The 19,828-nt window shown below is 35.6% G+C and overlaps 2 protein-coding genes across 2 annotated transcripts in view; one reads left to right on the forward strand and one right to left on the reverse strand.

Moving 5' to 3' along the window:
• The window catches only part of FANCL (FA complementation group L), a 92,449-nt gene extending 75,610 nt beyond the window's left edge, over positions 1-16,839 (forward strand). Inside the window, exons 10-16 of the mRNA XM_049784586.1 lie at positions 12,255-12,405; positions 13,073-13,156; positions 13,773-13,818; positions 13,899-13,980; positions 15,009-15,125; positions 16,099-16,170; positions 16,701-16,839. Coding sequence (XP_049640543.1) covers positions 12,255-12,405; positions 13,073-13,156; positions 13,773-13,818; positions 13,899-13,980; positions 15,009-15,125; positions 16,099-16,170; positions 16,701-16,736 — 588 coding nt within the window. The 3' untranslated portion in view covers positions 16,737-16,839. The remainder of the gene's footprint in view (positions 1-12,254; positions 12,406-13,072; positions 13,157-13,772; positions 13,819-13,898; positions 13,981-15,008; positions 15,126-16,098; positions 16,171-16,700) is intronic.
• VRK2 (VRK serine/threonine kinase 2) overlaps positions 16,789-19,828 on the reverse strand; it is an 88,397-nt gene continuing 85,357 nt past the window's right edge. The window contains exon 13 of the mRNA XM_049784787.1: positions 16,789-17,101. Coding sequence (XP_049640744.1) covers positions 16,790-17,101 — 312 coding nt within the window. The 3' untranslated portion in view covers position 16,789. The remainder of the gene's footprint in view (positions 17,102-19,828) is intronic.

The following is a 19,828-nucleotide window of genomic DNA, read 5'->3' on the forward strand; positions in this document are numbered from 1 at the left end:
ATGCTTTTAAAGATAATAAGCGTTACATTTTGAGATTGGCAGTGTTCACACTTTTCTGCTTAAGTGCTTTCCTAGTTTAACATAATTTAATAACAGATATGAGAATAGCTAACATCTTCGATCCCATACATCTTTCTTCTTTCTTTCCCATTATGTATACATTTTACATATCTAACATATGCATGAGTGATAAAATTTCATTTTCCAAATGATTTTATGAGTACTTAATTTTCTATTATTGTTCTTGCTTATTAGAAATGCTGCTATTTTAATTTTTTAACCTTTAGAACTTAATTTATGGATCATTTAATATCCAGAAATCAGATTTTAAAAAATTTTATTATGGGGGCAGGCGGGGAAAAAATTTATTATGGTATAATTGATATAAATGATATAATCATGTACATTATGTATATATAACATGTACAGTTAGGTAAACTTTTATAAATGTTTACATCTGAAATTGCACAGTGAAGATAATAAGCTTTCCTGGTTTACTGTTTCTTCTTATCTTTGTAATCTTTTTCTTTTCTTGTTCCACTCATTGGTTCCATGAAAATACTGATGTTTTCTAGAATAATATATGTGTGTACTCTTACATCAGGTTTGTTTCCTCAGCATAGGGACTGATCTATGTCATAGTATGTAATAATTCATTATTTTTATTATTAAATACTACTCTCTCATATTCACTGATTTAACAAAAGCATACCAATCAACAAAGTACACCATCTCAATAACAGAAAAAATAAAAATCACATGATAATATCAGTAGATGCAGAAAAAGTGTTTGACAAGATCTTGTACGTATTAATTACACCTGTTTGGTCTTATTTCCCCCTCTAATTGGGAGGCGGGACTAGATAGTTCAAGTTATGTGGTTTTGTTTGAAGAAGAGAAAAGTAATAAACTGGGGGAAAAAATCAAATATGCCTAAAATAGGCAGAGTCCTTCTAGAGGCTCTCATCCTCGGTTTGAGAGAAGAAGGGGAAAAAGAAGGTGAAACACCACAACAGTACAAAAAGAAGTGTCAAATAAAATATCCCGTGAGCACTCCAAAAAATAAAAAAAAGGATAAGCACCACATAAAAGCCATGGTCTTGAGATAAAAGAACATGGCAGAGCACATAAAGGAAGGAAAGAAAAGAAGAAAATAAATAAATATAAATGGAGACAACAACTTCAATAACCACAGCAAAACAAAGAAATTGACAAAAACTAGATAAATAAATAAAAAAATTGTTTTATGCTTTTTGCCTTTTTTTTTTTAATTTTTCTTCCCTCCTGCACATGCACAGTAAATATTGGGGTCATTCGAAAAGGAATTCCCTTGGCCTCTGAGATACAGGGTTTCTCCACCCTTGAAGTATATTGTCATGTGATTAACTATAGACTCTTTTCAGGCTCATTTACTCTCTCTTTGGTGCTTTTGTGGTGTATGGAAGACTTCTGCTCCATCCTGGGTGATAAAATCAGACCTCTGTATCTAGAGATCTCGGTATCTGCACAGGTCAAGGAGTGGAACTTATGATGAAATCTTTCTTTGTGGTTCTAGAAGTTCTGTTCCCTCAGAGTCATTTTAATCCGTCTTCTGTGGTTGGTGGTCTTGGTCTTTGCACTGATCCTAGGATGGGACCTGGGATAGCATCTTTCATTATGTTTCCAAAAGACCCATTCTGTTGCAATTGTCTCAGACAGACCTCTGGAACTAGAGATCATGGTTGTTGTGCAGGTCGTAGTCAAACCCTAGACTAGGGCTTTTTTTATTGGTTACAGGATACATACAGTCCAGTCATGGTTCTGTCAGCCAGTCATCTGTAAATTGCGATCTTGGCATTTGGATAGACCAAAGGGTGATAAGTCTTCTGATTTTGTCTTATTGTTAGCTGGTGAGGTAGGATAACTTGCTCTTAGGTCAGGTTGTTCCCATTTTCCTTGTTGTCAGAATATTATATTAGAGCTGGTACATTTTGGTGTCTGAGCAGTATTAAGGATGTCCCAGATGGGATTTGTTTCCTGTGGCTGTTGTGAAGAACTGTGTTGTTTCTATGTCTGGGTTCCAGGGTTCAAGGCTGGGTGGTTGGTGTCTAATCACCTGTGGCCTAAGTTGGGTCCATGTGACATATTTTCAAGGTGGGAGATGCCCCTGTATTGTAAACAAGTATGAGTTCTTATCCCTAGTAGATAAGAGCTCATTTTTATACGTAAGATTTCCCCTTTCTTTTACTGTGCCTTTGCAGGGAGAAATGGTTCTACATTATATTGCAGGTGCATTTGAGGGTGGAAAGAGAAGAAAACAGAAACAGGTCACACACCGAAAAAAGATAAAAATAGAAACAAAAATATAAGTGCTTATATATATATATATATATATAAAATACTTAAAAATGAAATAAAAAAGTAATTAAAGGAACAAAGTGATATAAGAGACTACCTTACATTTCAGTAAAAGCAGGTAAAGAGGTATTGTAATACAGGTCTTCTACTTATGATGGAAGTATAGGTTCCCCCATTGTCTTTTGAGATTTTTTTGTGGTGTGTGGGTTCCCGGTTGCCTTTTCATCACACAACCTGACCCTCTTGAGATTGGCAAACGATTTGCGGCAGGGAGGTCTTAGGAAGAGTTCTTGTATTGGGGATACTTTTAGAGCTAAGTCCAGTTTCAAGTAACAGTCCATGTTAGGAAGGATTGGTAAGTAATACCGCACAGCATGAGTCAGCAGGGGAGTTGGGTTGCCTTTTCTTGCAGAGGACGAGGTGTGGGTTTGACTGGTTGTCCCTTCGCTTGGGTGCTGGTTACTGGTTCATTGGGGTAGGAGGTCAGTCTTGATGCCTAATGGATTAAGAACTGAGGGTGGGAAATCTGGATGGGATTGAGGGGTGAAGGGATAGTCAGATTTCCAAAGGGGGGAAAAGGGGAAAGTATATGGAAGGGGCAGGAAAGAAGAAGAGAGAAATAAATTAAAAAGAAAAGGAGAGGAAAAAAAAAGAAAGTAGTGAGAAGAGAGGAGAAAAGAGCAAGGAAATGCTAGTTTGCTTGAATGTGTTCAATGAGTAGGGCCTGTAATATAAGTCTGTAGGTGAAAGTTGCTGCTTCGGTGGTCTGGCTGGTCATGTAACAGAACCACAAAACATGAATCATCTTGTTCTGCCTCAAAAATTAAGAAAAAAAAAGTGGTAGCAAGTACCAAACAGAGGCAAATAATCCCATGAACATTGAGTGAAAATAAAATAATAAAAATAAATAAATAAATAAATAAAAAATACCCAACCCAAGGTCAATGACAATAGAATCAAGTGACCCAAACTACAACAAGCTATACACAAATGGGACCTGTTACACTAGCAGTCTAGGAGTTAAGGGTGGAGACAGGGAAGCATTCTGGGAATAAGTAGATTGCCAACAGAAATACTTGAGCACAGAGCCAAGAAGCAAATGAGCACCACTGGGTGTGTCCCTCCCCCCAACCAAAACCAAAGGAAAGAAAACTTAAGCATTAACACCATTGAACACATTACCTAAAATGTAATATTTTTTTAAATGGGTCTTTATCTGGACGAAGATTTCTCAATAGAGCACCAAAAACCAAAGATTTATTTAAGAACAAAATGAGAATTTAAAATTTCCTCTCCTGGAAGATAATTTTAGAGACTGAAAAGACAAACTATATACTAGAATAAAATATTTACAAGTGTATATCTGACAATGAACTTAAACAAATCTCTGAAATATTAAAACAAAAATGGGTAAGATTCCTTTTATATATTTATATATTACATTTTTCCAGGTACTTTAAGTAATATTCCTTTTATTATTAATAGTTTATATAAGTTGTTAATGAAAAAACTTCAAAATTCACTTGACTATAAGATGATTGAGTATGCCTAAAATTAGGCACGTGTCTAGAAAACAGGAGATTCTTATAATTGCAATTCAAAAAATTTATTTTACATTATTTTAAGAGCATGTTGTCAAGGCTGATCATAAAATATTTGTTTCCAGGTAAGTGGGAAGTTATTTAAAAAGAAGGAAAAAATGTACAGCAACAAGCAATTTTGTGAATTATGAAGTTATTAGGTCATTTTGGGAGTTTAGTAAGTTCTCATTACTAATTTAACTGTTACTTCATTTGTTTCTGAACTCTACGTGGCTTCAGAAACACATTGGTATCTAAATTGTGTTCCTATGAGGTTGACAGTATTGAATGAAAATGGAGTTGTCGCAGCCCAGTAATTCCAAATATTATTGCTGATACTGACTTCTGTTGGGCATGATTTCAGCTGCTACGGCTTCCAGAAGTACAAGAAGTTGGGGAAAGGGTACCCACACTCACTCCAAAAATAACTCCTGGTGATATCAGCCCAAATCCTGACATACCTAGAGTTTTGACCAACTGGTGACTCTACATACCATAGAAGAGTAGGGAAGCAGGGCCATTGATGACGCAGCAATTCTGGGTTATAGGATTAGCAGGTGTGGCTTTGGCAGGGTGGGGACTTGGCCTACCCTCTCCTCCTGAGATTGCTGTCTTTCAGCTGTGTGAACGTTATACCCATAATTTTTCATGGCTTGGTTTACATCTCTTGAGAAGAGAGTAAATCAACGGTGCTGGCCAGGTGCAGACATCTTTATTTTTTATATCTATTTGGCCAGATTTATTAAATTAACTTCAAAGTATGATGGATCCCTTTAGAAAGTTGCTATATCTCAGCCCTACCACTGTTTTCTCTTGTTTTTGATTCAAGGAATCTTAATGCTAGACACAAATGCAACTAGGAGTGCTGCAGAGATGATACAGTGGACAGGGTGCTTATCTTTGCTTGCTTTACACAAACTGACACAGTTTGATCCCCAGTATCCAGAGTCCTATGGTCCACTAAGCACAAGAGCCAGTAGCACTGCTGATCATTGCTGGGTGTGACTCCCCCTGAAAAACAAACAAACTAACCTGAGAGTGATACACTATAAATACAGTCAGATTAGAAGTTAGTCAATAAATGCCCAGTTCCATTTAAAAAGCAGTTTAGAAATTTTTAAATTTAAATATTTCCATTTAGAAAGCAGTTCTGAGGAGCTTTTTCTGTAACTTTGACAGTGAATAGATTGAAACTGTACTCTCACTTTGCTTTCTTTCTTTCTAATGTTTACCCTCTTTCTAGATTCTACTCTCATTACTTAATAAAACTTCCAATATCCTATCCACACACTAGCCCAGGGGTGACGAACAAGTTCGACACAAAGAGCCAAAATTTTAAACTGTGAGAGTCAGAGAGCCACACCACGCAGTGACCTGCCAAAACAGACAAACACTCACACAAAAGCATATATTTTTAACAATAATATATTAAACACATATTGCATTTTGCCATTTTTGAGTGAGGGTAAAAATCCTTCAGTGATGGTGAGGGTGTGCTGCGTCCTTCACACTAAGAACCAACGTTAGGCAAGATGTGACCCAACATGTGACACACGAGTCCCCCACTCGCTGGTCCTTGCAGTTGTTTCTGAGGGATGGGAGACAGGAGGACACAGCCTGGGAGCGGAACTCTGCACTCCGAGATCTCTCTTCAGAGGTCCCTCTTCAGAAGCAGCAGAACAAAATCCAAACTTGGCAAAGAGCCACAGTATACAAGATCATGAAAAGATGCAAAGAGCTGCATGCTCGAGAGCCATGTGTTCGCCACCCCTGCACTAGCCATTGCCTTAGACTTTGCATTCTTTTGACAGGGCCTAATAGTTCACATGCTCAAATCATCATTGCATATTATTTGTTGTAATAGTGATAGATAAGGATTTTATAGGATTAGTTTGAAATAAGTTTGTGATCTTAGAATTTATTTTTAAAAATGAATAGATTGAGCCAGAGAGATAACACAGTGATAGAGACTTTTCCTTGTAAGCAGTCGACCCAGGATGGACCCAGGTTCTATCCTTGGCATCCCATATGGTCCACTGAGCTTGCCAGGAGTAACACTCAGGGGTTACTCCTGGATATGTGCTTAGAAATTGCTTCTGGTTTGGGGACCATATAGAACATTTGGGAATCGAACCACGATCCGTTCCAGGTTAATGCATGCAAGAAAAACACCCTACTGCTTGCACCACCACTCCAGCCCCAATTCAAAATAACTTAATTTTAATGTTCCTTTGCTTAAACACAATAAATATTATACATTTATACCTAATAAATTTAGATATAACTTTATATTATATTTCTCAAATTAGAAATGGAAGCACATCATAATTGGCATCTTGAAAGAAAATCTACTCTACATGGAAAACAATTCCTGTTTTATGGATTTACAAACAGTTATATTTGATTTCTTGACCTTTGGGACTTGGGAAGATCACATCAGCCAATGTTCAGGGGTTACTCATGGCTCTTAACTCAGCAATTACCTCATAACAATGCTTGAGGACCATATAGGTTGCCAGTGGTTGAACCCAGTTGACCATGTGTAAGACAGTGCCCTATCTGCTGTGTTATCTATCTGTCCAGCTTTTTTTTTTATCATACATGATTTTGTTTAGGTTTCAGCAATGTAAAGAACACTACCCATCACCAGTGCAACATTCCCATCTCCAATGTCCCTAATCTCCCTCCTTTCCACCCTACCCCCACCTATTTCCCTCATACATTCTCATTGTTAGGATAGTTCACAATGTAGTTATTTCTCTAACTAAACTCATCCCTGTTTGTGGTGAGCATCATCAGGTGGGCTGTAACTTCCAGCCCTCCTCTCTTTGTGTCGGAAAATTATTATTGCAAGAATGTCTTTCATTTTTCTTAAAACCCATAAATGAGTGAGACCATTCTGCTTCTTTCTCTCTCTCTCTCTCTCTCTCTCTCTCTCTCTCTCTCTCTCTCTCTCTCTGACTTATTTCACTCAACATAATAGATTCCATGTACATCCATGTATAGGAAAATTTCATGATCATCTCTCCTGATGGCTGCATAATATTCCATTGTGTGTATATACCACAGTTTCTTTAGCCATTCATCTGTTCAAGGGTATCTTGGCTGTTTCCAGAGTCTCGCTATGGTAAATAGTGCTGCAATGAATATAGGTGTAAGGAAGGGATTTTTGTATTGTATTTTTGTGATCCTAGAGTATATTTCTAGGAGTGGTATAGCTGGATTGTATGGGAGATCGATTTCCTGTTTTCTGGAGGAATCTTCATATTGCTTTCCATAAAGGTTGAACTAGACTGCATTCCCACCAGCAGTGGATAAGAGTTCCTTTCTCTCCACATCCCAGCCAACACTATTTGTTCTCATTCTTTGTGATGTGTGCCAATCTCTGAGGTGTGAGGTGGTACCTCATAGTTGTTTTGATTTGCATCTCCCTGATGATTAGTGATGTCGAGCATTTTTTCATGTATCTTTTGGCCATTTGTATTTCTTCTTTGTCAAACTGTTTGTCCATTTCTTCTCCCCATTTTTTGATGGGATTAGATTTTTTTTCTTGTAAAGTTCTGTCAGTGCCTTGTATATTTTGGAGATTAGCCCCTTATCTGATGGGTATTGGGTGAATAGTTTCTCCCACATGGTGGGTGGCTCTTGTATCCTGGGCACTATTTCCTTTGAGGTGCAGAAGCTTCTCAGTTTAATATATTCCCATCTGTTAATCTCTGCTTTCACTTGCTTGGAGAGTACAGTTTCCTTCTTGAAGATGCCTATAGTCTCAATATCCTGGAGTGTTTTGCCTGTGTGTTGTTTTATACATATTTTATGGTTTGGGATCTGATATTGATTATTTTAATCCATTTGGATTTTACCTTCATGCACGATGTTAACTGGGGGTCTAAGTTTAATTTTTTGCAAGTGGCTAGCCAGTTGTGTCAACACCACTTGTTAAAGAGGCTTTCTTTGCTCCATTTAGGATTTCTTGCCCCTTTATCAAAAATTAGGTGATCGTATGTCTGTGGAACATTCTCTGAGTATTCAAGCGTATTCTACTGATCTGAGGGCCTGTCTTTATTCCAATACCATGCTGTTTTGATAACTATCGCTTTGTAGTAAAGTTTAAAGTTGGGAACAGTAATTCCTCGCATATTCTTTTTCCAAATGATTGTTTTAGCTATTCTAGGGTGTTTATTGTTCCAAACGAATTTCAAAAGTGCCTGATCCACTTCTTTGAAGAATGTCATGTAAATCTTTAGAGGAATCACATTAAATCTGTACAATGCTTTGGGAAGTATTGCCATTTTGATGTTTTTCCTGCCAATCCATGAGCAGGGTATGTGCTTCCATTTCCCCTTGTCCTCTCTTATTTCTTGTAGCAGAGTTTTATAGTTTTCTTTGTATAGGTCCTTCACATTTTTAGTCAAGTTGATTCCAAGATATTTGAATTTGTGTGGCACTATTGTGAATGGGGTTGTTTTTTTTAAATGTCCATTTCTTCCCTATTATTATTGGTGTTTAGAAAGTTCATTGATTTTTGTGTGTTAATTTTGTAACTTCCACATTGTTATATGAGTCTATTATTTCTAGAAGCTTTTTGGTAGTCTTTAGGGTTTTCTAAGTAGAGTATCATGTCATCTGCAAACAGCGAGAGCTTGACTTCTTCCCTTTCTATCTGGATTCCCATGATATCTTTTTCTATTTGCTATAGCAAGGACATTCAGTGCTATGTTGAATAGGAGTGGTGAGAGAGGACAGCCTTGTCTTGTGCCAGAAGTTAGAGGGAAGGCTTTTAGTTTTTCTCAGTTGAGGACAATATTTGCCACTGGCTTGTGGTAGATGGCCTTAACTATATTGAGAAAGGTTCCTTCCGTTCCCATCTTGCTGAGAATTTTGATCAAGAATGGGTGTTGGACCTTATCAAATGCATTCTCTGCATCTTTTGATATGATCATGTGATTTTTATTTTCCTTTTGTTGAGCTGCGTCATTAAGCTGTTCAGGTATGCCCCTTTTTCTTTCCTGATGTGTGCTTGAAGAGCTATAAATTTTCCTCTCAGCACTGCTTTTGCTGTGTTCCATAGGTTCTGATAGTTTGTGTGTCCATTGTCATTTGTTTCTAGGAAGGTTTTGATTTCCTCTTTGATTTCATCTCAGACCCACTGGTTATTCAGTATTAGGCTGTTTAACTTCCAGGTATTAAAGTTTTCTTCTGTGTCCCTTTGTAGTCCACATATAATTTCAGGGCCTTGTGGTCAGCGAAGGTAGCCTGCAAAATTTCTATCCTTTTGATATTATGGAGGTATGTTTTATGTACTAGCATGTAGTCTATCCTGGATAATTTCCCATGTACATTAGAGAAGAATGTGTATCCAGGTTTCTGGGGAATGGAGTGTCCTATATATATCTACTAGGCCTCTTTCTTCCATTTTTTTCATGTCTAGGATATTCTTGTTGGGTTTCAGTCTGGTTGACCTATCAAGTATTGACAATGCTGTGTTGAGGTCTCCCACAATTATTGATATTATTTTTCAGATCCGTCAATAATTGTATTAAATATTTTGCTGGCCCCTCATTCGGTATATATATAGGAGAGTGATTTCTTCCTGCTGTACATATCCCTTGATTAATACAAAATGTCCATCTTTGTCCCTTACAACTTTCCTGAGTATAAAGTTTGCATCATCTGCTATTAGTATGGCCACTCCAGCTTTTTTATGGGTGTTGTTTGCTTGGATGATTTTCCTCCAGCCTTTTATTTTGAGTCTATGTTTTTTCTGACTATTCAGGTGTGAAACAGAAGGTTGGATTGAGTTTTTTGATTCATTTAGCCACTCTGTGTCTCTTAACTGGTGCATGTAGTCCATTGACATTGAGAGAAACAATTGTCCTGGGATTTAGTGCCATCTTTATATCAAAGTTTGGTGTGTCTGCTTGTCAGTCTTGTCTTAAATTAGGTCTTTCAGTTTTTCTTTTAAGACTGGTTTTGAGTCTGTGAAGTTTCTGAGCTGTTGTTTGTCTGTGAAACGTGTATTGTTCCTTCAATCCTGAAAGTGAGTTTTGCTGGGTGCAGTATGTTAGACAAAGCATTTATTTCATTGAGTTTTGTCAGTATGTCACACCACCACTTTCAGGCCTTGAGTGTTTCAGGTGACAGGTCTGCAGTAAATCTCAAGGATGTTCCCTTGAATGTAATTTCTCTTTTCGATCTTGCTGCTTTCAGAATTCTGTCTCTGTGGGATTCGTCATTGTGACTAGGATGTTTCAGGTTGTTTTTTCTGGACTCTCTTTTAGTTGGTACTCTTCGGGCATGCAGGATTTGATTGCATGTATTCTTTAGCTCTGGTAGTTTCTCTTTAATGATGTTCTTGACTATTGATTCTTCCTGGAGATTGTCTTCCTGGGTCTCTGGGATCCAATGATTCTTAAGTTGTTTCTGTTGAGCTTATCATAGACTTCTATTTTCATCTGTTCCCATTCTTTGAGTAATTTTTCCATTGTTTGATCATTTACTTTAAGGCTTTTTTCCAATTTCTTCTGCTGTATGGTGGTGTTATTCATCTCATCTTCCAGTGTACTAATTTTATCCTCAGCTGCTGTTAAGCCATGGGAAAGCTTATCCATGTTGTTCTTCAATTCATCTACTGAGTTTTTTAGACCTGTTATTTGACCTGAAATTTCAGTTTGGAGTTTTCTGATTTCTATCTTCATATTCTCTTGATTCTTATTAGTGTTCTCTTCTATACTTTCTTTGAATTATTTGAACATCTTCCATATTTCGACTCTAAACTTTTTATCTGAGAGACTGACTAGTTGGTTGGCCATGTTCTGGTCATCTGAGTTGTCATCTTCTTTCTCTATGTCTGGCGCTGGCCTGTGTTGTTTCCCCATTGTCACACATGTATTGTGGGTTTTTCTACGTGTTGTGGTTGTATTCATTGGCTAAATGATGTGCGTGGCCGCACATCTGGCTCCTCCCTCTCTGGGCGTATCAACTCACCTCCAGGGAAGGCTCGCTGTGCACAGATGAAGCCACACACAGGATGAAATCAGGCCAAGAATGCAGCAAAGCACAGGAGACATTTGGAGATTGATGCTGGCATCTGAGTTCCAGCAGAGGTTAGGGCTTCCCTTGTTCTGGGCGTATCAATTCACCTCCAGGGAAGGCTCCAGGGAAGGCTAGCCATGTGCAGGTGAAGCACATGAAGGCCAAGAATGCAGTACAGCACAGGAGATAGTCAGAGATTGGTGCTGGCATCTGAGCTCCAGCAGAGTTCAATGGCTTCCCTCTCTCCAGCTTTTAATTCTTGACTTTTCAAATCCAAAGTCACCTTAGAATATAACTACTATACATTTATAGTGTTTATCTATATAGATATAGATACAGTGTTTAGGATTGGGGTAATCAAATTATAAATAGTACTTCACTTGACTCAGTAATTGTGGCCAATATAGATACATACATACATACATATATATATATATATATATATGTGTGTGTGTGTGTAATGTATGTATTAAAGTTATAGATTATTATTATTGTTACATTTTAAAAAGTTATAGGTATATCATTTTAAAATTAGTGATTATTATTACATAGTATAAAAACAAGGTTTTATGGGTTTTGGTTGGGATTTTGTTGTTATTTTATTTTGGGACCACATTCATTTGTGTGCATGGTTATTTCTGGCTCTGTACACAGGGATCATTCCTGTGGGACTGTGATACCGTATACAGTACTGGGTATTAGAACTAGGTTGGCTGAATACAAAAAAGCCTTACCTGACTGTTATTTCTGAGGCACTAAAAATAAGTTTTATAAACCTTATTATTGGGGCCAGAGCAGTTGTACAGCGGTAAGGCATTTGCCTTGCACATGCTAACCTAGGATGGACTGCTGTTCGATTCCCCGGCATCCCATATGGTCCCCCAAGCCAGGAGCAATTTCTGAGCGAATAGCCAGGAGTAACTCCTAAGCATCACCGAGTGTGGCCCCAAAACCAAAAATAAATAAATAACATTTTTATTTATCCACTAGGCATAAAGTCTAGTGACAAAAATAATTTTTATGATAGTGAAATAGTGAGGATTTTAAATTTTTTAGTAACTTTGGCTAATAGGACATTTCAAAATTGCTCTCACTAGCTTAGGATGGACCATGGTTCGATCACCTGGCATCCCATATGGTCCCCCAAGCAGGAGCCATTTCTGAGTACATAGCCAGGAGTAACCCCTGAGCATCACCAGGTGTGGCCAAAAACAAACAAACAAACTAAATTCTAAATTATTTAAATAAAAGAACTATTGTTGATAGTTCAGTAAATTTAATTTAGTTTTTGTCTTTCTCCAGAGTTCCTTAATAAGTATTCACAATCAGTTTTCATCAGCATTAGAATCACTGAAGGCATTCTGGGATGTTATGGATGAAATTGATGAGAAGACTTGGGTACTTGAGCCAGAAAAACCAACACGGAGTGCAAAAGCACGGAGGATTGTCTTAGGTAGGGCAAAAGAATGAGCATTTCTTTGTATAACTTTGAAAAGTGAATCTAAACATAATACTGGACTCTTAAGTGAGGCTTTTTTTGTATGAATTTAAAAATACTGCAAATAAATTATGATTTGTACTATGAATTATAGTGTATGGCATTTATCAAGATATTTTACAAATAAAAAAACTAAAATGATCTTTATAATATCTTCAAAAATTAGAAGTAAAATTTCTGAAATTTTTACTATTAGTACATTTTAACTATATATATAGAGAGAGATATATATAATCTTAGGTCCTGAAAACTAGATTTTAAAAAAATTAAACAAGTAATCTCTAGTTTAATGGTAATTGGAACTTTCGGCTAGAAAGACAACAGCAAATAGGGCACTTGCCTTGTAAACAGCCTCCTTGTGTTCAACCCCTGGCATCCTCTATGTATATGTATGCAAATAATATTATTAATTATTAGAGTCGATTTATATGGGAAAGCTTCACATGGAACAAAATAATTGTACTTTTATAAAAATAGCTATATCACTATTAGTGATGCTTTATAAAATGTATTTCTAATATATGATTAATCTTTTATTTGCTTTAAAATCAATATTAAAAAACAAACTATTAAAAATATCCTTGCTTGATCATTGTTCTTTCTAAAACTTTTAATATTTTAGGGCATAATGCTTCATTAAACATTGAGGTAGACCCTAGGCATCCTACTATGCTTCCTGAATGCTGCTTTCTTGGCGCTGATCATGGTATGAAAATCAAGATTTAAATATTTTGAATAGATCTATTAAATTATTATATACTGCCATTAAAATATGAACTTTGAGTGGTGATTTTTTCATTTATTTATAATTTATTTAATGCAGGCCTCTTCAGTGGTTGTTGGAGTCCTGTGGGCACTTTCTGAGAGCCTGGCAAAGTGGGCCTAATAGCTCAATGATCAGGCTTGGTGTTGTGAGGGTCAGTAGGACAATTCTGGCTCTGCTAGGGTTTGAACACAGGACTTTAAACATGTGATTAGTCCTTTGAGCTATTTGACCTGCTCTTAATTGTGATTGCTTTAAATGAAAATGTTTCCTCATTTGGAATCATCTCCATTGTGTTTTGTGTATTTTTTTTTTTGCATTTTATTTTTCAATTACAGTGAGAGAAGTGATCCTATTATGACCCTAAAAGTGCTCATACAACTACTGTGAGAGATATTGAATATCAGCATATTGCATAGCTAAAACAATGTTACACATAAGTTATAGCTTTAAAAGAAATTCTGTCAAGTGTGACTTTAAAAAAAATTAACAGTAAAAACTCCTATAGTTATTACTTTTTTATTAAGACATTAAAAGTGTTTTCCCTTTAAATCTCTAGTGACAAAACCTTTGGGAATCAAGTTGAGCAGAAACATACACTTATGGTAAATATCGTTGTAATCACTATTTTTGCTACTTTTCTATAATTTACAAATTTAATAAAAATATATCTGCATGATTTTAGGGATACAGAAAATACTGTGTTACAAAATTTGAAAGATGTTTTAGAAATCGATTTTCCAGCTCGTACTGTCTTGGAAAAATCGGTAAGTTTTTTTTTTTCCACTTCTTTGATACCCAAAAGAATAGTACAATAGTATAACTATTATTGCACTATTATAATTATTATTATGATTTGTACTGCACAATAGTATAATTCTGATTGGATATCAAGTCACCAGAGAAAAGAAGAGACTGAAAGAGAAGAAACAGAATACTTCATAAAGACTTTTGGACTACATATTATAGTTGCATCAAAGAACCTATTAACCTTTGATTGGTGGTTATAAGTATACTTTTGTAGTATCTTTGTAACAGTTAAGTGGTTATTTATTAAAAATAAGGGGAAAGGTCTAAAGTAGCTAATGAATTGTTTGGATTTTTTATCCTGTTGGCTCATGGATGACTAAGACTTTTTAATTAGCTTTTACAGTGTTTATGAAAAATAGAAAAGTAGTTTTACAAAAATGGATATATATATATATATATATATATATATATATATATTGCTGGGGGCAGGAGGATTTCCTCCTGAGTGTTCAGGGAACATGCAGTGTGGGTACAGACTCCAAGACTCCAGCATATGAAACATATGCTCCAGCCCTTTAAATGACCCCAGAAATTTTTTGACAAAAATACTGAAGTTGTAGACCACTAAAATGCTACAGAATTTTTAATTAATCACTAATGTCAGTTCCCACCATTACAATATGAATGTATCATTGTATTGATGTAGCATATTAGAAAGTTTTTTGTGAAAAAATTCTTCCTGTTCTAATAACTTAAATAGTGACAAAATCACTTATATAAAAATTTATATCTATCCCAGTGGTTTTCGACATTTCTGTACCTACAAACTGGAAGTTGGAAACTACCATATTCATTTCATATTTCATTACATATTTTAAAAACATTCTTTTTCTTGGGCAGAATGGAGGCCACTACTGGAATACTCCTGGCTGTTAAGAGATACATGATTTCAGGAGTCAAATCAGGACCAACCATATATACAAACAAAGTGCCTAAACTCCTATACTATCTCTCTGACTTCTATACCCATCTTTAATTTTTGAAGGATTTTTCTATGGATTGTGGAATTTGTTATGCCTATCAACTTGATGGTGCCATTCCTGATCAAGTATGTGATAATTCACAGTGTGGACAACCTTTCCATCAAATATGCTTATATGAGGTAAAAATAACATAGATATTTTTTTAGCTAACCAAAATATTAAGTAGACTTATTGAGACTATATAGTTTAAAATCTCGTTTGTTCAGTAAAGATCCCTGTTCCATTAAGTCCTTAAACTGTTTATCCTACATGCCAATCAGCTTCCTTTCATCATCGTGGTAAGTAATGATGACCTAAATTATCCAAAAGGGGAAAGATGTATCATGAATATATTATGCAGAACTAATTGATGGTACATTGGCATCTTTCAGTGAATATCTCATAATAATAAAAGAAACTTTCTAACTCATCCAGATGGTAATAATGGTGGTAATATTAGGAATCTAGCACTATGGAGCCTTTACATCAGATTTAATAGTGTTGATTTTAATAGTTACAGTGTAATTTTACTATAGTTCTACTTTTGATGCTGAGAAGATGCATTTTATAATCTGAATATATCACAAGATTCAAATATCATTTTTTATATAATGTATGTGAAGCATTCCTTAAGAGCATATCTTCTCATTTCTGAGCTCAGTCATAGTAGTTGGTGCTTTCTGCATTTAACAGTGGCAAATATAAATAAAGGAACTACCTCATATAAAATCATATATTAGGCTTCAGGGCCAGAGCAGTGGCACAAGTGGTAAGGCGTCTTCCTTGCATGCCCTAACCTAGGATAGATTGCAGTTCGATCCCATAGTCCCTTATGGTCCCCCAAGCTAGGGGGACATAGCCAGGAGCACATAGCCAGGAGTAACCCCTGAGCATCACCAGGTATGGCTCAAAAAAAAAACAACAAACAAATCATATATTAGGCCCAGTTAAAATATAGAAAATATAGAAAGTATATAGTTTTTTTAAATCAAATTCTTTAATGGGCTTAGAATTTTGGTTAAAAATAATTGATACTTGACTTTAAAATTCGTTCTGTAACCACTTACTCTTGCCAATTTTGTATTTTTCTCTTGTTGTTTTAAAAAAAATTAGTGGTTGAGAGGACTGCCAACTGTCAGACAGAGTTTTAACATCATATTTGGTGAATGTCCCTATTGTAGTAAGGTATGTAATCACATTTCATAAATATGCTTTTCTTTAAGATAAGCTAATATATCAAATTTATAAAATGTTTTTCTAAGCATTTGAGAAAATAAAGAAAATTTCTGGCAGATATATTTCAGTTTTAAGTTGTTTCCTTGATCACATAAACATTAACTCCTCTTCTTCTAGATTTCTTAATGATCTAAAACTTATGAAAAGTTTTTATGTTGGGGCTGTGACTTAAGTGGTAGAACACTTTTAAAAGTGTTTTCCAGGGGCCAGAGAGATAGCATGGAGTTAAGGCGTTTGCCTTTCATGCAGAAGGTCATTGGTTCAAATCCTGGTATCCCATATGGTCCCCAGAGCCTGCCAGGAGTGATTTCTGAGCGTGGAGCCAGTAGTAACCCCTGAGCGCTGTCGGGTGTGACCCAAACACCCCCCCAAAAAAAAGTGTTTTCCAAATTATACTGTGACACCATTTCTAATTAAAGCATTTGTAGTTTTTAGAATATCTATAAACATTGTTTAATTGTATTTTCTCTCTTTACAAGCCAATTACCTTGAAAATATCTGGGAGGAAACCCTAAAAGAAAAAGAATATGGTATCTCTGTAAAGAACTGGAAATTTGGAAAATTATCTTCAGAGAAAATGTAAAGCAAGATATACTAACAGCAAAAGACAGAGGAAGATGATGCCATAATAATACACATCTGCTCGTGTCTTTTCACGAGTAGAACTTTCTAAATCTGAGACCTCCAGAGCAGTTGTGGAAGTATATGTGTCCCAAGATGGAATTCTTGACTTTTTGAGTCTATATGGACTGGTAAACTCTTGTTGAGTTCCATAAAATGAATTTGGGAACTGTGTACAGCTGGATTTTTGTGGAGAACGTTTTGCTTCATTGAAACATTCTTGAAACTGAGAAAACTGTTGTCTCCTCCTTGTGTTTTCCTATGGAAAAATATATATGTAGCTTGTTAGATATCAATTATTCACGTATTTTGCTAACAAAAATGCTAAATAAAATTGTTACACAAGATATTTTGCCTGAGAAGGTAATTTTGGAGGCTGGATTTTAAAATAACTTACCATTAGCAAAATGCTAAGTCTGGATGATATAATTGGTTCTTTTGGAGCTAAAAGTGGGTTATTGAGGTTTTAGAGATAATTCATATGAGCATTTCATATGGAAATGTGAAAATTATGTAAACCAGCAACCAGGTAAGCGTGAGGGGCCAAACATTAGGAAAGAAAGGCCCTAGAAATTAAACCAAATCAAAAGGAAGCCACAGTAGGAAGAGGGTTAAACATTGATTTAAGAAATGACCTAGGAAAGAAGTTCAAAATTGAATTTTCTCAGTTGAGACAATGACTGACATTACTTTGACTATTAATAATATTTTGGGCAACCTTTATTGATTTGTAGTAATTACATTTTAACACCATTTCTAATAACCAAAACCCCAAATCCAAACATTGTTTTATCTGTTTCACTCTGCTGACCAGATACCAGATACCTCTCCTTGTATCATTTGTCATGTTAATAAAAAAAAAAAAAAGAAAACTACCTAGAATTAAGAAAAAAGAAAATTAAGAATTTTATTTTGGTTTTGGTTTTTTTTTTTTTTTTTGGTTTTGGGGTCACACCTGGCGGTACTCAGGGGTGATTCCTGGCTCTATGCTCAAAAATCGCTCCTGGCAGGCTCGGGGGACCATATGGGATGCATGCAAGGCAAACGCCTTACCTCCATGCTATCTCTCCGGCCCCCAAATTAAATATTTTGGAAATAAACATTAGTAAAGTGTTTATTTGTTGGATAGTTGTACTGTGTCATATGACTTAATAAAAATAACAGTTATAAAAGAAAAATATTTTTCTTTGTTTTTGTGAATACTTTTCTAAGTTAATGATAAAAATAATAAAAGGAGAAGGTAGGCTCTCCAAAATAAAGGAGCGAGAGACATTTCTGGATATTGTCTCAAATTATCTTAGAACCAATTTGCATATATCAAAATTTTTGTTAAGTATTACTCTGAACTATGAAAAATAATTCCCTTCCAAATCCCCTTTACAGTTTGTATCACGAAGAGTTTTTGAAGGTTAAGACTTTATATATATATATAAAACCAAAGAGGTACTCATATATGTATATAAAGCCAAAGTTCTTTAGAGGGTATCATGCTTAGTGAAGTGATTCAAAAGGAAAAGTTGATCTTTTGTGGGATTTAAAAGTACAGAATAAAGGAGCAACAAATGGCCAAACGCAAAAGAGCTGAAGATTTGTCTACAGAATCTGAATGGAGGGTAGGGTGAAGGGCTTCCAGGAGGGCAAGCGGAGGTTGTTTGAATGGAACCTTAGGATCCTTAGGGAAAGGAAGTCAGTACTGTTGGTGAGTGTTAAATGATGCATACATGAAACTCATTAATAGCACTGTAAAGCAGTGCCTCAGAAATTACTTAATTACAAAAGATAATAAAAACGGATTTAGAAGATAAAATTATATAATATGATGACAATGAAAGACTGTAGCTCTCTTTCAAAAGAAAGAGGACATTTCTTTCTTAACTCACAGTGGCAGCATCTAGAAATAACCAGAAATCAATGCCATCAAAAAAACCAAAATGAAGTGATGTGGTTGAAGCAACCATTTCACTCAGAGACAGACTGCATTAGAAGAAATGCCAAAGAGATCAGTATATCTGTGTGCATAGAACTGGCAATATGGAGAGGACAGTGATAAAAGAGCCATCAGGCCACCAAAAGCTTTAGGGAGGAAGGGAAAATACAGGAGAGGAAGCTTTTATTTTTAATGTAATAAAGAACAGAACTGGGAAATCTTTGTTATCTTATTTGTTAGCATGAGACACAACAAACAACAAAGAATGATCTGAATGACTCACACACACTCATCACATGGGATCTTCAACATTCAAAATATCAACAATGGAAAAAGAAATGTCAACAGTGGATAGAACACCAGGTCTCAAATCTTGGACACCAAAGTTGTTGTCATTCAAAGAAACTAGCCTCCCCATAACCTCTATGACAGTAGTTTGTCTCCTCTAAGCCCCTCTCTAGTTACTGACTACATGCTAGACCAATAACTGTTGGTTGTTGTCCACAGAAATTTCATGTTAATCTGGAAAAATATGAGAAAAAGTAAACTGCCACATAACACCTCAAACACTTGAATATATGGTGGTATTAGGGTAAATATTAATATGTAAATATCCTTAGTGACTATTCCATAGTTGTAAACATGTAGACAACTACTAATCTAGACATCCAGTTTATTTAATGGCAACTACAGCAGACAGCAGAAACAAAAAAGAAAGAGACAAAAAGCAATAGAGCCACATGCTAGAAAAGTAAACTAAAATAATGCAATTTTCAAAATTTTAAGCAAGTCAATAAAATGTGATTAAAAATAACCTGTCAGACCAAAAAATAGACTACCAGACAACTAGAGACCTCAAGGTAATAGGACATCATAAGGAGAATTACATCCTTTCAGACACTATAAGATGGGTAAGATTTTGTTCTTCCTTACAATTATATCTGAATAGGAAGTGAATTCAAAGTAGCTATCATGAAGAAACTCAGAGATAAAAAAAAAAAAAACTCACAAAAGCATTCATTAAGCTGAGGACTTAATGAATTTATAAGTAGAAGGATC

Source organism: Suncus etruscus, chromosome 12 (genome assembly GCF_024139225.1).
Source record: "Suncus etruscus isolate mSunEtr1 chromosome 12, mSunEtr1.pri.cur, whole genome shotgun sequence".
Taxonomy (NCBI): domain Eukaryota; kingdom Metazoa; phylum Chordata; class Mammalia; order Eulipotyphla; family Soricidae; genus Suncus; species Suncus etruscus.